At 44.3% G+C, this 16457-nt stretch overlaps 1 protein-coding gene across 1 annotated transcript in view; it reads right to left on the minus strand.

Annotated features, from left to right (window-relative positions):
- The window catches only part of cacna2d2a (calcium channel, voltage-dependent, alpha 2/delta subunit 2a), a gene marked incomplete in the record, with an annotated part of 114964 nt that overhangs the window by 78171 nt on the left and 20336 nt on the right, over nt 1–16457 (minus strand). Inside the window, 1 exon segment of the mRNA XM_078092019.1 lies at nt 4422–4538. Coding sequence (XP_077948145.1) covers nt 4422–4538 — 117 coding nt within the window.

Genomic DNA, 16457 nt, shown 5'->3' on the forward strand with positions numbered 1-16457 from the left:
AGGAAGGTCCCGTAGGTCATAAATCAATTTGAATGTCAAGATTGGCCTCTTGGGTCTTATCTGGAGTTTATCCAGACACACGGTAAGGAGAGAGTTCGAACACTTGAGTGCAGTCTCTGGAAGAAGTTTATCGTGTTTATTGTGTCACATTTCCGCTTTATCATCATTACGTGGACGTTTGCTGCATCCACCTGTGTTACTTTTCCGTACCTTTCCTTTCTGTAATGTTATTGGAACATTCAACCAGGCTTTGTCCCTCAAACCATTGCAATAAGAAACCTATTAGTGTGCCGGATGTGTACATACATCAAGCAGTGAGTAGACCAGAGGCACTCATCGTTCAGCCTTTAAGTAGTATTGGAATAGTATTGAGATCTGTGTAATTGGATTAGACCAACCTGAGTCCCCTCTCTGTTCCCCCGGTTCCCTCTGTGAAATCATAACCTAAGAGCCTTAACAATCGTAGTGCTGCTGATGGAAATGCAACATGATCTCCGTCTGTAGCTCCTAGCCTCATCTTCCCTCCCCGGGGCGGGAAAATCCCAGCAGAAGCCTGACTGACAGCCCAAACTCCTGCCTGGCTTTGACTGACAGCGTACAGGATGTTTGTGCAGCCTCCGACGCTTCCGAGGGGCCCGACTGATCAACGCGGGCCTCGATATGGAGCATCACAAAGAGGTACGCAGGAAGGGAAGTGTTCTCAGATGAGCTCCGGGAGGTCTATCGCACCTGTTTGGCTTCATGCACATGACAGGAGTCGGCGCAGGGCTGTGTTCTCTCTCTCTGGGTCAAAAGGACAGACAAAAACCTCTCGTATCGTCGCTCAGGTGGGAGCCTGGTGCTCCGATACCACCCATCAGGGAGAGTCTGTACGCGGAGGAACATGCAGACGGCAAGCGCCCTCCTCTCACAGAGCCGCCGCCACCAGCACGCTCTGCTATACACCACATTTAGGGAAAACCACTTTAAGACCGGCACTCACCGCATTGGCATTGGACATTCGCCTTAGAATAAATGCAATGCGTTTTCCGAAGAGTTTAAACCAAACAGATATTTATTGGATTAATGAATGAACACATTGAAATGCCTTTACCGATATTAGTAGTTGATTAAGCAAAATTTTTATGATTTGAGTGATTTCATAGTCGTCTAAATCTAGATAAGACATGAGATTAAAAAAACAGGTTTTCTCTCCCTTATAATAATTCAGGTTCATGTTTTCAGTACTTTTCTAAATATTTTCTGAACAGTTTCTTGAGGTAGAGCGGCTTGTCCTTGAGGTTGACGGTTCAATGTCTTTATGTTAAAGTGTCCCTGAGCGAGACATTGAACCCCATGTTGATCCCCGAGCACTTTACGGGAGCTCACTGCTCCCATTCGTTAGGATGCAGGGCTCCTGTGTGTATTTGACAGTTGTACAAACGTTCAAACGTTATTCTCCATATATTGTTAAACTGTATCACAATTTTCACATATTTGAATGTTCAGCGTCACCGGCTATGGATTGCCTAAAGCACTAAAGCACATCAGGATTAAACTAGATACCTATTGGAATAAAGTGGTTGGAAAAAAACGAGTATAACCCTCCTATTTTTTTCAAAATGATAAATCTCAAATTTTCTGGAAACTTCTTGGAAATCACAAGTCAAGTTTAGTCGCTGAACCGGACAACTGACAAATGTATAGCTATTCAACTGATAAAAAGCAACGTCCTACCATGTGATGTGGATCATTGATGGTTACTGTTTGAATTCCTTGCTCAAAGTGTTCAATGGACAAAGGGCACCGATCAGCTGCAACTCACAGGGCCTCTGGAACGAGCTCAAGTTGTGAACATCAGAGGAAGCCGTCCTGAATCATATTTCAACCTGCCTCTGGAAACAAAGAGATTCAAACAAAGTGTCCAGCGGCTACGCGCGCGGCTGTCAGCCAACCGGGGGGGGTTTTGTTATATTTTAATTTTGGCACCAGCCTGAGAATCAGATTATTGTTTGAGTAAACAGAAGGAGAACGAGAGAGCTGACAGAGACATGGAGTGGAGGAGATTAAGACAATGGAAGGAAAATAATAAACATTCGGCTCTCGACGAAAACATAGTCGTCTTACTGCCTCCATAAGATATGGGTTTGCTGCGTTAAAGAAAGTAAACATCGCTTTTATCAGTTACACCAAATGAGGGAATTATAGACCAATTGCATGATACAAAAAGACCCTTTGGGATAATTAAGTCTTTTCGCGATCACTGTGTTTCAGTCGTTGTAATAACGCAGAGCGTGAGCCCACGCAACTAAACAAGTGAAAGCTCGCCTACAGGAGATTTATCAACCCCACTCCAAATAAACAGAGTATTTGAATTATTAAAATGTACTTCTAATTTGGAAATGAAGGCTAAAGCCACTAATTCCTGAGCGCTAAAGAAATGCTTCCCGTGTTACATCAGTAACTGAGTCTTCACAGTCAATGTGTGTTTTCTCGTTAGTAATATAAACATGAATTACAACGAATCACCCCAAGCAATTAAAGAGGTTGAGGGAGAATAATTTATTCTTGCATGCACGCAGACGTCTGTTAACACCGCATGCACATACGCCATTCCTCTTTTTTGTGATGTGTGGGGGGGGAATCCACAGGTCCAAACAGCTACTACAGCGGGCAGAACCAGGCAGAAATAAAGAACGGCACCAGAACCGCGCTGAGCGCAATCTGAGACCTTCTTATCTACGCGCCGCGATAGGACACGGCTTTCACTTCTCTGCCTGTATGAATAATAGCTCCACGTCCATTATGTAGCCTACAGTCTTGAATTGTTTGTTTAATGAACTTAACGTTAATTAAACATGTATAAACTTGTTGCAACATTTTTTCAAATGCTGTATACTAAAATGACTCCCTTTTGCAGTGTCTTGGCTCCGCTTTCTTCTTTCCCTCACAACTGACCCCCCCCCTCCTTCCCACACACCCACCCACCACCCTTTCTTTCCTTCCCTGCCGCTTGCTGCTCATTTTTAAATCTATGAATTTGTGAACATCATTTTTTTCACGCCCCAGGGAGACATTCTCATTCCAGCCCTCTCTTTTTTTTAACCTCATCTTCTCCCTCCCGAGTGAATCTCCCAGACGGGACGCGGGGTGATGCCCATCGAGGTTCGGGTGGTTGTGCTTGGTCTGTGTGTGTGTGTGTGTGTGTGTGTGTGTGTGTTTTTGTGTTGAGTGCAGGGACTGAAGGGGGTTATGTTGCTGCCTCACCTCCTCCAAAAAAAACAGAGTTGGAAGGTCAACGCGTTAACAAATCTGATCCTACACATGAGACGAAGAGTGACGCTGTCTTTCCTTTTGGAATCCAAGCTTGAGGATGAACCTCTTTGAGAGACTTCTGCTGCTTCCCACAGGATCTCATGCTCTTACAAGATAAATGTTCCTGCCCCTTTATAGGGCTCAAGATGTGTTCGAAAAAATCTTAAATAAGGTGCTATTTTGATCAAATTCAAACTCACATTTAGCATACACTGATCAGTATGATTAATCAAATTATCTTGTGATATTAATGTATCTGCCTGTTAAATATATATATATATACATGGAGGGCCAGTTTTAATGATATGTCAGAACATTACGGCCCCAACAATTTAAGTGTGGGGGTGCACGATACGGTAAAGATGATCACAGTGATTAAAAGGAATCAGTGTGTGTGTACGTACGTGTGTGTGCAGCTGTGTGTGTTTATGTGGGTGGAGATGATGAGAATCACCAAACTGATTAAAAGGAGTGGCTCACTGCCATGGTGGAAATAAAGAACAAATTCAGCTTTAAATAGAAATAATTGCAAACTCTAATCAGGTAATTTGGGAATTATATGCTCTCAAAATGTGCTGTAATATTAAATGTGAAAATTATTTGAACACAACTGTGAGAGAAACTACTAAAAAGTGGACAACATGTTGAGTATGAGCAAAAATGCTTCGTTTCTTTATCGCTGGCTTTTTAAAGTCAGAAGGTTTTTGCGTACACGATTCTCATTTCCTTATTTGTCGATACGCTTTCCTCCTTCTGCATCTCCGCCTTTCTTCTTCTCAAAGGGTGAGAGGTTCCCCACCGTGAGAGTGGAACACATTTTAACTAATCACAGGGCTGTCTGAGTGGAACCGCGGTGATAATTATGCCCCAAAATGCAGGACATTGAAAGGATAACCTCTGAAATAAATATATTTTCACATCCGCCACACAATTATATGTTTTCGGAATACAAGCCCCCGATATTATAACAAACAAAAACAATAACAAACTAGTGCTGGGCCAAAAACTGCTATAGTATTCCATGCATGAGGATTATTTACATGTATATACATTCAATCCAGTAATATATTACATGGTGTGTGTGTTGTGTTTCATACAGTGCATGTTTGCCTGTTTCCTCCTCTTACCTCCAGGGCTTTCCTCTTACTGTTGAGCAGCTTGGAGATGTCCCGCGCCACTCTCTCCACCAAGTCCTTCGGGCTGTTCCTCTTGATTTCAAACTGGCTCTTCTTCTCATTATAAATCTGCAGGAGGAGAAAACCGGTCAGATTAGCCATTAGTTAATTAAGGAGAGCACAGAGGAGCGCTTTGATTATTCTCGAGGTAGCACACGGGGATGGTAAACATTTACTGTAAAGCAGGCAGCGCGCAGCCCGGCGCAATACACATAAGCCGCGGCACTGCAGGGGAATTCAACACAGAACACGGCCCTGATGGCAAAGCACTTAGCTAGCCAGCTGCAGCCTGGCAGTCATGATCAAATTAAATAAATGCAAACTCCAGCAGATCCTCACTGCTGGGAGAACACCTTGTATCTTCCCGATGTTAACTCTTAGGAACTAACGGAAGCAGCCATCATTACAGGGTGGAAAAAAACACATTTCCGATGGGTTCCTGACGGCAATTGTAAACCCAACAGGTAAAATAGTTTTTGCAACCTATGAATGACCGTAATCCCTTCTTTAAAAGAGGGATTATAAAATACTCACTTCGAAACAGCAATTAATCAATTCTTACTGAGACGTTAAGGAAAGGAAGTCAGGTAGGACCCAAACAAACCACAGAAAACCCAACAAGCAAGAGAAATGGGTCTGGGATGCCACAAGGCACCGGGATGTTTGCAAAGTAGCATCCAGAGGCAGAACGACAGATGCTTGGACCGCTGACAGAGGAAGGTACTCGGGAGATTAGTCTACTCCCCCCTGGAAGAATTGGAAAGGCTGCTGACTCAGCGGCCCCGCCTCTACGGGGTCTGTAGTCTACAACGGAGCACCACCCGGGGGGATTACCACTTATCCTGCTGCCCTAAGACACCGCAGCCCCCACTTTCACACCATAAAACCATTTTGTACAGTTCTTTTGAAGAAAAAAAAAACAGGAAAAGCCTGGTGTTGTTAAATATTTTACAGCAATTAGGGTGTTTTTAAATCTCTTAATGTGAGGCTTAAATGTTTGCATTTACTTTGGTTGCGTGTAGCTCTTTCCCCGCTGATCGCTCGGGTCCGTTGACAATAATCAAGCCCTTGTTTGGATTTATCATGTGATTAGGGGTAAGAATCAATTAAACCCGGCTATTGAGGTCTTTCTATGACAGCACCCACGTCAATTAGATCAAGCGTGATTGAAACCGGCGCGTCGTCCGAGGGTCTCAAAACCCCCGAACAAACAAACATTGGCGCATCTACCAAAGTGACCGTCTCTCGCATTCGAAAAATGATATCAGTCGGATTGATGTGTTGATGTGCTGCAATTAGGAAAACGAAAACACTGGCGTCCACATGATCTGTCTCTGTCGGGCAGAAAGCCGGGCAGGCGGCCAGAGGCAGTTTCCCTCCAGCGGACCACTGAGCGGGCAGAACCTGGCCCCAGAAACTCACACCATGCCAACGGAGCACTCTGACGAGATTGCCTGGTGTCTTATTTTGGCCGCCCTCTGAGGGACGAGGGAGCCTGCTTAGTTTCAAACAACCCCTTTAAAGTGCTTCGCAAAGTGAAAAGTGAAGGCAGGATCGGCATGCACAACGACGACGCAAGGGGAAAAAGTAAAAACCTCCTTTGTAATGTGTTTTGAGGGGCGAAACAAGTGGTTCAATTATTTTAGTTTTGTCTGTTTTCAAGTACTCGCCTTGAATAAGTCATTAGTCTGCAATGCAACAGGCCGTGCGCACACACAGACACACAAAGAAACGCACACACAGACAAAGGAAAATGTACCCGCATTATGTTCTTTAATTTATCGACACATTTGCACGTGCGCGCACACACAGGGACACACAGTGAGACACACGAAGCGAGAGGTCCTTTTCCTCAAGGTGGAAAAAGCCATTAATGGAATCTTATTAAACCGTAGAACAAGAGCGACGAATTCTCCGCTCCATTGACGCACTACGAACCTCTGACTCTTTCGAGCAATGCGTTTTCAAGTCGATTTAAAAAGCCATGTCAAATTTGTTTTCAAATCAATATTCATTTCCTCCACGTGAGGCAGGGCTCTCTGGGTCGGCCTCCGTCCGGAAGATTCATGGCCGTCTCCAGGACATTACAGTCGGAGCGCTCTCAACTCTGAGCTGAGAAACAAAATATAAAATAAAATATAAGTCAAAGACAGAGTTCAGTAAGACTTCTGCATGTGTGGAATTCAAATACATTCTAATCATCATAATTCGCGGCGCGGCCCAGTTTTTTGTGAAGCCTTTTGAGAAAAGGTTTGAGAGTTTTCAAACAGAAATGTGTGAAGCGACTTCCATTACTTCTCCCTATATATTGAGGGGTAAAAAATGAGTTTAATGTACTGTAAAATTGTGCAGTCTCTGCTACTACAATCATCAAACACCCTTTTTGGAAAGTGCCATGCTTAATTACCTCCTCAAAGTATAGAGCAATCAAACCAATGACGGTTTTAGTCGTCCACCGTCGCTGTGGTCCAAAACGAATGAAAATAAGCTGCAGCAACAAAGGGGCACTTGGTGAACGCACACCAAATAAAAGCGGAGCATCTCTTAAAACTGACTCATCAGTGTCAATAGTGGTTCCAGGCAAAGACAGCGGATTACAGTTCATCCCCCGTTGACGAGTATTGGTCGGGTCCCACGGAACTTTCTCTGCACAATTTTAGAAATATTGCAGCATCTGATGTGGTGTTTGATGAATAACGAACCCAATTCTACCATGATAAAGATGTCAGACTTTGTTTTCATCATAAACCTGTAATGTAAGTCCAACAGGTGATCATATACAGAGCGGGCACCTTCTCCCTCTGTGTAAATACGCGTAACAGCGGTGGACTGTATCCTGTTTGTCCTCCCATCCAGAGACTCTTTTCTACCGTGTATCAAATAAATAGCACGGATGTTGGATTTCTACGCCGTTCTGCATGCAAAACCCTGCGAACGTTTTCCTGAAAAGAGCCTTTGCATCAATCTAGGTGGACTAATAAAATACAGACGAGTAGAGATAGAGAGTACTGTGGCCTACTCGTATCTGACAGGTTGGCCTATTACGAGCTCCTGTAGGAGGCAGATGAGGTCCTTGTCCGTTCTGGGAGAAGATTGAGCTGTGCTGCCAACCGCACAGAGCGTCGGCCCAGAAAGCAGCAGCCGGCGCCAATGAGCGCCGGGTTGGTGGAGCGCCGGCTGCAGACCGACGGCTCGCTGGTGGTGCTGGACCAGACTGGACCAGAGATTGAGGAGATGAGTGACCATCATCCGCTAAAGAGCCGCACGCACATCAGCCTGCCCGGAATTATATTTGAGGGCGTCGGGGCTTGACTCGCTCACAGGTAATGTGGGAGCTGCATTAGAACGAAAAAAAAACAAGCAGTGTGGAACTTTACTGAGCGTCGTGTTCGAGTCGAAGCGAACCGCTTAGAGGTACTTTAAAAATGAACTAGTAAAAACACTAAGAAGAAATGATGGAAAATTATTATTAGGATTATAATGGGGAATTATAGGGGGAATTCTGCATGATTGTATATCGGTTTGATGTAAAGAAAGGAAAACTACTCTCTATTCCAACTAAGTGTAAGTATCTCTAGTACTGTACTGTACATTAACATTGTACTTACTATATGTTGTATATGCAGTACTTAAGAAATGCATTCTCATTACCTGTATGACAGATAGAGCTATTAAGCTACTCGAAAGGGAGCAAACGCCCAACAATGCATTCATTTATTGACTTGAAAGCCTGTTTTTCCAGTAAAAGTACACATGCATGGTTAAGTCCTACTATCATTGTCAAGACACGTCAGCTTTATGTTTGCAACATAAAAAAAGAACATACTTAAGGAAGAGGAAAGAATGCATAGAAATAAAATGGATTTGACTGCTCAGTGGTCCCCATCACTTTGGTAAAGATGAATGATACTTCATGGACTGGAAAGGCTGCGGAGAAATTTAGCAGCGTTAATCAGTTGTGCTGTTGGCTGGAGGCTGTGACGCCCGGGCAGCTCTGTGTGTCGGCCAGTCATCCTCACAGGGAAGGAGGAGAGGTGGCTTCACAGAGTGCCAATGACGGCCAGCCAATCAAACCTTCTGCTGCTAACACACACACACACACACTCGCGATATGACAGAAGCCACTGTGCCAAATCGCGACCAATATGCTTCATCTGGCAAGTCCCGACAGTCACGCACACACTGACAAATTGCACTCAGTGAGACACGCGGATGCACGCGTGTGCAATCTCACTTTTACGCCCCGGTATACAGTGCGTGTCACACATACTCACGTTGTCATCGTTAGCTATGAGCTCCAGTGTTACTGCAAACACGCAAATGGGAAGACAGAGGGCGGCGAGACCACAGAAAACATGCAGATTGAGCTCGCTCCCAGAACTCAGACATCCCACAACTCTCACTTTTCTGCAAGTCCGGCCCTGAAATTCCACAACATCAGTAGTATTGTGGAATAAAATGTTTAAAAAAAAAATGTGTTATTGCACAAACCTTGAATTTTTCAAGATGTCTCTCTGGTCATAGCAGAGTGAAGTTAAAGCAGTAAAATGACAACAAATGAAAAAGGATTTTTGTCTGCTGCTTCAACTTCATATCGCGGTTTGTTTGTTGACTCTCTCGCTGGTCTTCGTTGGAGTTGATATTATTGTCCCTTCGTCTGTGTCTAAGGGAGGACTGCTTATCTCCCCGTGAAGTCAGCCACAATAGGCCGCGTCTGGCTGCTGCCGCGCGTAGGCTGACAGAGACAGATGCCGCGTCATTAAGGAATATTAGTGGGCTTCACCGGGCTCCATGGGAGAGAGCGTACAGGCCCCTCGCAGGAGCTCGGTAAGACACAACACACCAGGACACTCTCATCTTATCGAGTCCTGTCGAACGGCAAAAAAAGCAGGAAGATTCTATTGTGAAGCTGTATCGTCACAGGGACATTTTCTGCCCCAATGAGACGGAGGAGGCACGTATGAAGGTGTCAGTGAAAAACCACAAGCAGGCAAACTGACCCCGACAGGCTTCATCTACGTGATGCGTGATTCATCAGCAGAAAACGGACTCTTTTTTTTTTTCATTGGACGGTGACTGTAGCTTGGGAACTATGCAAGTCTGTTGAGCTTTGAAGGTTGATCAGTGGTGGATGTTCCTCTTCTTCAATGTTAAGAATGGGTTTGCACAGTGTGTCTATGAGCTCGAAGATCATTATAATGTTCGGCTAACTAGGTTACAGTAGTTAAAGGGTTACATTAAAACAAAAAAACTGTTCACGACAAGCACATCCACGGTGAAGGTAGTTTTTTGTAGCACAAACCGAGCTCACCTCTGGTCCTCGATGCTATCAGATAGCTAACATAAGCAGCTCAGCGAGTACGCACCAGATTACTCTCCAGCAGCCACTGACAGCGTTAGCACAGATACTGTGATTGCTTGGCCTTTATCCTGAAAGCCCTTCTGACATGAAAAGGAAAGAAGGCTAAACAGAGTTATGTTACAATAGTCTTAATGCATTTGGTATATTTTAAATGGTGACTAACTAGGCAGGATGTTTGCTTGTCTGTAGCTATCCACTTGTGCGTAGCTCAGGCCTCAGTCTTTTAGTACGACATCATGTACAATATGTCCGGTGCCAGAAAGGAAAGCTTGACATGCGACGGTAACTATGGGGAGTAGAGCTAAATGGACATTTAATTACACTCGCACACACGGCTGAGCCAGCGAGACCGACTACTGCATCCTGTTAATTGAGAAATGACAACTATTCGCAGGTTGACGTGTCCTTGTCAAGCTGGTTAATCTTGCACATATGCACAGATATAAGATGGGTATTTTAATAGAATACAAGTGACAGAACATGTACAAAATAGACATAATTCCCTTCTTAGTGTCACAGGCAGCACAAGGTGCCAAACGCAACACGTTACGCTGAAGTGGCTGCAGCCGGGGACTGAAAACGAAGGCAGGGCTAAATATTTACATTCATCCCTCGGGGAGCGTTTGAGATTAGAACAGAAGAGAGAGAAAGAAACAAAAAGGAGCACATGGATGGGGGGTGAGGGGGGGGGGGGGGGGGGGGTATAGGACGGGTTGGCTTCCGTAACGTTATCGGCAGGATTGTCCACTGGTGATACAAACATGCCTGAACAAAGAAAAACGTTATTTACGAGCACACAAACGCAAACTCCCCCCCCCCCGCCCCTACAGAGACAGGACTTTGCATACACTCAGCCTCGTCTAATCTCCTCTCTGTAAAAGCGTCTTCACCTGCAGGTGCTGTACCGTCTCATTCAAATGTAATCAGTGTATTTAGACTCGCCGTCTTCACTGATTCTCCCCAACATCTTGAGTGACGCGAGTATCATCTCCATCCACAGCTCACTTGTGTAACATTATACGGCATCTCGAGGTTGTTGAACGTGTGCTTGTGATTTCGGTTTTAGTGATTGGCGCAGCTTGAAGATTCAAATCAAAAGAGCCGTAACTGATAACTGACCGGGAGACCATAGAGATCCCGGATAAAACTGACCTTGACCACTGTGACTTACGTTACCGACCCGCCTCTTCTTCAAAAGCAGTTGATGAAACAGTCGGACTCGCTCCTAGCAGAGGCAGCTCGACGGTGTGAGAGGAGGTATTTACAAAGCCGCAGCCGCAGCCGGCGCAAACCAACAGGCAAACAAGACCAGCTGCACAGATGGAGCCCACGCAAATCTTTCAACTGCCCAGTTGTGTATATATTCATTAATTAGCCCCGTCAGCGGAATAAATGGGGTCATGGGGAAGCAGCGAGCGGCCGCGGGACTCAACAGGACTCGCCCGCTGAAGACCACCCAGGCGGTTGGCAACCATTGGAGGGAAGGATTCACAGCAAAGGGACACGATGGAGCGAGGAAGGGTGGAGAGGAAATGTGGGGCAGCCTCTCCCGGCTCCTCTGCCCCCCTTCCATCCTCAGTCAGGGTATTTGTCTTTTAGACAGAGATAAACTGCAGCCGTTTTATTAACTTGCTGATGGTAGGGAATTGTTTTTGTTTTTCCTGCCACTAGGTTTTCTCAAATAGACAACCACAAAAAAAATACCCTCCCTATGATTCATCTCAACTCTCTTTATTTTTCTTTGACTTCGGCTACCAGCCCCTCCCCATTCCGGGCCCCTATTCCACACTCGATGTGGCACAAAACCGGCCTGTTGTGTCACAGTAATGTCACAGAAAAGAGGCCGCCGTTCATCAAACGTCCAATCATACAAATTTCATCTCCCACCCCGTTGCGTTGAGCGTCACGGCAGCAGCAAAACGACAGGCGATGAGTGTTTGTCGGTGCGTGAGTGACTCTGTGGTCACGAGCGACACGCGACTCCTCGCCTCCGTATCTAAAATACCTCTAATGTGTGAAACTGTGCATATTATGTTTTGATCCGCCCGTCGTCGTGTTTGTCTGTCTGTGCATGTGAGTGGGTCGTGGCGTCTCCTCCACTTCCTCCTCATTTGACTAATTACTGCGCCACTTCCACGCTATTGACGAGGCCTTGGCACCTGTCCATCAGTCCAACTCTGAGCTTGCTTTGCTCTATGGACACAAACGGCTAACGAAACACTGTGTCACCGTGTGCTCTCCCAGTTTTTAACAATGATATCCATAAAGATATGTTCAAAGAACAAGTGCAGCCCCCCTGAGAATAAAGACAGTCTTTTCAGTTCATTATGTTTTTAAATAATCGGTCCAATTGCGTTATTTTCGGTTTGGAGATCGCTGCTCATTAATGGTCCGAGATCATGCGTGGCAGATAATGATTTAACTCTTTCACGCCATCCGTCTGTCTGTCCTCTTTTGCAGCTCACATCCTCTCATTGTCTTTTACATGGATGCTAAATCTCTCCTCCCCTGTATTAAAATTTCTGTTCTGCACATTTGACAAACTCTGCCAAGATTTTGTCTTCTGCTTTTCGCTGCGTAGGATACAATATATATATATATATATTTTTTTAAACTGCTTCTCTGGCAGCCTTACCACTCCTGTAAACTCTGCAAATGAGACAAGTCATCTTAAATCTCCCCTGCTAAGTTCCCTCTGGTAGAGCATCACTAAATGTGCAATGGATAATGAGCTGAGAGAAAGCATCGTGCAGAGCCGCAGACAGCCACACTTGGATCAGTTATAATTTGGAGGAGAGGTTTCATAGAGGTATTAGAGCAGCAAAGGTCAATGAGGTGTTATTATATAATTCAAATGTGGTGAAATAGCGTGCGTAAGATGCACAGCAGTGGAATGTAGTGCTCATCATCGTCGACATAAGAAACTTAGTCTTAACCACCTCTCATCCAAAAAATCTGTTTAATTTTCATGATTGTAAAAAGTATATTGCTTTCCAAAGCAACGCACATTTCTTTTTTCTTGCTTTGCTTAAGATTAAACTGTGACATCAGCAATAGCAGACGATCAATAAACCACATGAATAACAAACAGCAGCTTTTAGCCAACAATTACCTGTAAAGAGTAAACGTGTTTTATAGATGTTGGCTTAGAGACAGTGGGCAAGGTTATATTGGATAACATTTTTTTAACCGGTATTTAGATTTAGTAACGTATCACTTAGCAAGTCGAGGTTTAAGTCAGACTCTGCCGGCCCGGCACGTACCTGAGTGACAGTCGCCATGACAGCCATTTTGTCCTGGCCCACTTATCTCTGTCTCACCGCAGGCACAACGGAGCACAGAGGGAGGAATCCAAAGACAATTTAAACTCACAGTGCAGATTACATTTCAAACCTCCCAGACTGAATATTTGCCTCTCGATAAGCGATAGGGGGATTCTCACTGACTCAGGAACTCAATTTAACTTCCCCTCTGAGAGACGAGGCTGCCGAAACGTCCTACAGGCTCGCCCTTGGTGATGGCCGGAACCCTCCCTCCCCCCTCCCCACTGTCTGACACCAACGGTGGCCGTCTGCTGGGCCTGATAGAGAGTGGCTTCATGCGAAGTCATTACACACAGAGCACAGCCTAATTACACACAGACGTCCCCCCCCCCCGTGTCACCTGCGAACAGGGTCACTGCTCTTAGAAGTGACGGCATTAAGGAAACAGCTATACAAACCCTGGTGTACCGATAAGGGACGGAGGAGACTTCTTCAGGGTGCCACAACCTTTCATACACCCCCCCCATGCAGAGAGACGTCCGCTCCATCCGTGTTCTCGGGGCTTTGCAGCGGCGCGATACAACTGGACAAGCTCTCGGTGGAAGGCGGGCAGTTCTCCATATTGAACATCACAGGGAGGCTTTTACAGCATGCCAATTCCTACCAAACGGTCTGTTTCCATGGAAACGTAGCACTTAATGACCGATAACAGAGAACGACCTGGAAAAAAAAAGAATGAAGGCGAGAGTTGAGAGCGCGAGAGAACCAAAAAAGACACTGACAGAGAGAGAGAGAGAGAGACGGGGAAAGAAAGACGCAGATCTTGTGGAACAAAAGGAGCAATTTAGAATCGGAGGACAGCGTGAAGCCTGATTATGTCGTCAGTGTAAATGATCATTAATTTCCTTCTGTCCATCCGGGCCAGATTAATGCCTATCCATTTTGCACGGTAGTAAGAGAGCCAGCGCTCAACCACTCCACTGGTCAACCACGCAACAGCATCCAAGGCCTTAATAAAAAAGCAGACAAGGACCCCGACAACACGCATAAATGGATCAACATAAAATAACCTTTTCAGCATCACTATATGTCATATAGCTCAACTTATTTAACCCAAGCAATGAATAAAAATACTCAAGCCCAGGTCTTTTATCAGGATGTATTGACAAGCTTTTCCAAACCAATACAAATAAAAACCTAAACATTTTCGGTTGCATGTTTGAGGCTGGCTTTGCAAACGCTTTTAGCCATTTTTTTTTAAAGGCTAATAAGGCCTGTAAGTGCAACGTTTAGATATTTGGACCGATGTCAAACCCTCATTCCACAAACTCCAGGTCAGAGGGAAAAATGCCCCGTGTGATCACATCTCCGGTGAAAACAAACCACTTTGATGGCTCCCAGTGGAGCTTGCTGGACCGGCGTGCTGTTTGGCCACTGAAAGCCCACAATTTCACTCCTCTTTGCTTGCTGATCTGATATTCATAGAGCAAGCAATTATACATCCATTAAACCTGCAAATACACAAACAGGGATCAACAAAAGTGTCTCATGGATCAGGTTCTTTACTGAAAACATTCACAACGTCTGTGAGATAAAGGCCATTCAAAACTCATGGTTGACCGAAAACCAATTACAGTCAAACACAATAACATCTCAGGTCCTACAGAAACAAGAGGTGACCTCACCAACCCCCAAAACACATAAATAACATATAAACAGGCCAATAGATAAGGAAGAAAAACAACCAGTACGCACTTAATAAACTTTACAATTACATAGATCTCAGTCACATAAAATGTGGCTGTTTAAGGCCCATTGAAGTCATTTAACTTTCAATGTTTGAAATATCAGTGGGGTGGATTTTAAATATAGTCATGGACAAAGTATGTGCCCGTTATTTAATGTCTAGCTATCCACCAAATCTAAGAAAATTGTGTTTGCCAATCAAAGGCCAGCAGGTCAAACACAAGTCCTTGTTAGTAAAACGGAGAAGAAAAACCTCAAGCTTTTAGTTTCCATTGTTGGCCTGACAGCGACAGGACACCAAGGAAAAAGGACATGGAAATATGTTTGCCATGTTCTTTTCAACAGAGACTCAATTTTGATGAGAGACAAACAACAAATTCACAGCGGCAGACACAGCTTTGGTCTCCCGGAGTTTGTGTGGAAGAAAAGAAAGAAAATAATGAAGAGGGATGTCAATCAGCATTTTGTGCAACAGTCAATGCTCTCCAAAAGAATTATTAAACTATAGATCAATACGGGCTCTTGCTTAATGTGTTACCATAAAACACACAAACACGCTGGGTCCCAACACTGGCTTTCTACTTCGAAAAAAAAATATGTAACAGACCCTGAGTATTGACCTTGTGCTTCTTAAGCTGTAGTCTTATATTTCACAATAAAGCACCGCTGTAATTAGAGTGGCACCGAATCGCTGGAAGCTTCCGGGTCACGTTCATAAAGTTGCTATTACAGCTATATATATATATATATATATATATATATATATAAGAAGAAGCCGGTCTCTACTCAAACACGGACGCTCTGAGTCCAGGACCACTGGAGACAGGTGAAGTTAAGACAAACATAGTCGATTGGAAATTTCAAAAAATGTTTTCTGCTTCCATCCGTATTTGTCTGCGTTAAGCCTTTCAATGGGGAACATATTCACTGCGGTCAAAGAGCTGTTTGCTCTTCTGCTCGCTCCACACAAAGGGAGGCACGCACACACAAGTTTTATATGAGCTCGTTCGTTCCCTTCAATGAAATTCAAATGGAGGATATTGTTCTTTTTGTTTGATGACATCACAATACATGAGGACAGACATTCAAACATCAATGGAAGTTTTGAATGTCAATTGGTTGCCTATATTTCTAAATATTAAGTAAAGAAAATACATCACAAAAAAATAAAAATCACAAAACTAACAGTTACTAATCAAAAAGGTATATTTTTTAACGTCAAGTCCTAATGATCCATTGGTTGTCAAAGCTTCCCTTTGTTCCCAGTCAAAGATTATGATTTACATGAAATAACAGCTGGTCTGGGTTACAAAAAACCTGCACTGTTGCCTTTAAAATCAGTTTGAGTTCACACAAACAAGGCTTCAATATTAGAAACCTCGTATGAGATCATTGATCACAGTATTAATCAGGAAGAAACTGACAGCGGAAATACTGACCATCGTATAAAACAGGACCCAGACATTATTGGATTTTGGATGTTAGATGGAACGGAGCCGCACAGATGTCCTGATAAAAGATGTGCCTGCTTCATCATTCATGTCTCACACGTCCGCTCGAGCGTGTTTGTGTGTGTGTGTGTCACAAACATTTGAGGCAAAAGGGGTCTGACCGATG

This window comes from Gasterosteus aculeatus, chromosome 17, assembly GCF_964276395.1.
Source record: "Gasterosteus aculeatus chromosome 17, fGasAcu3.hap1.1, whole genome shotgun sequence".
NCBI lineage: Eukaryota > Metazoa > Chordata > Actinopteri > Perciformes > Gasterosteidae > Gasterosteus > Gasterosteus aculeatus.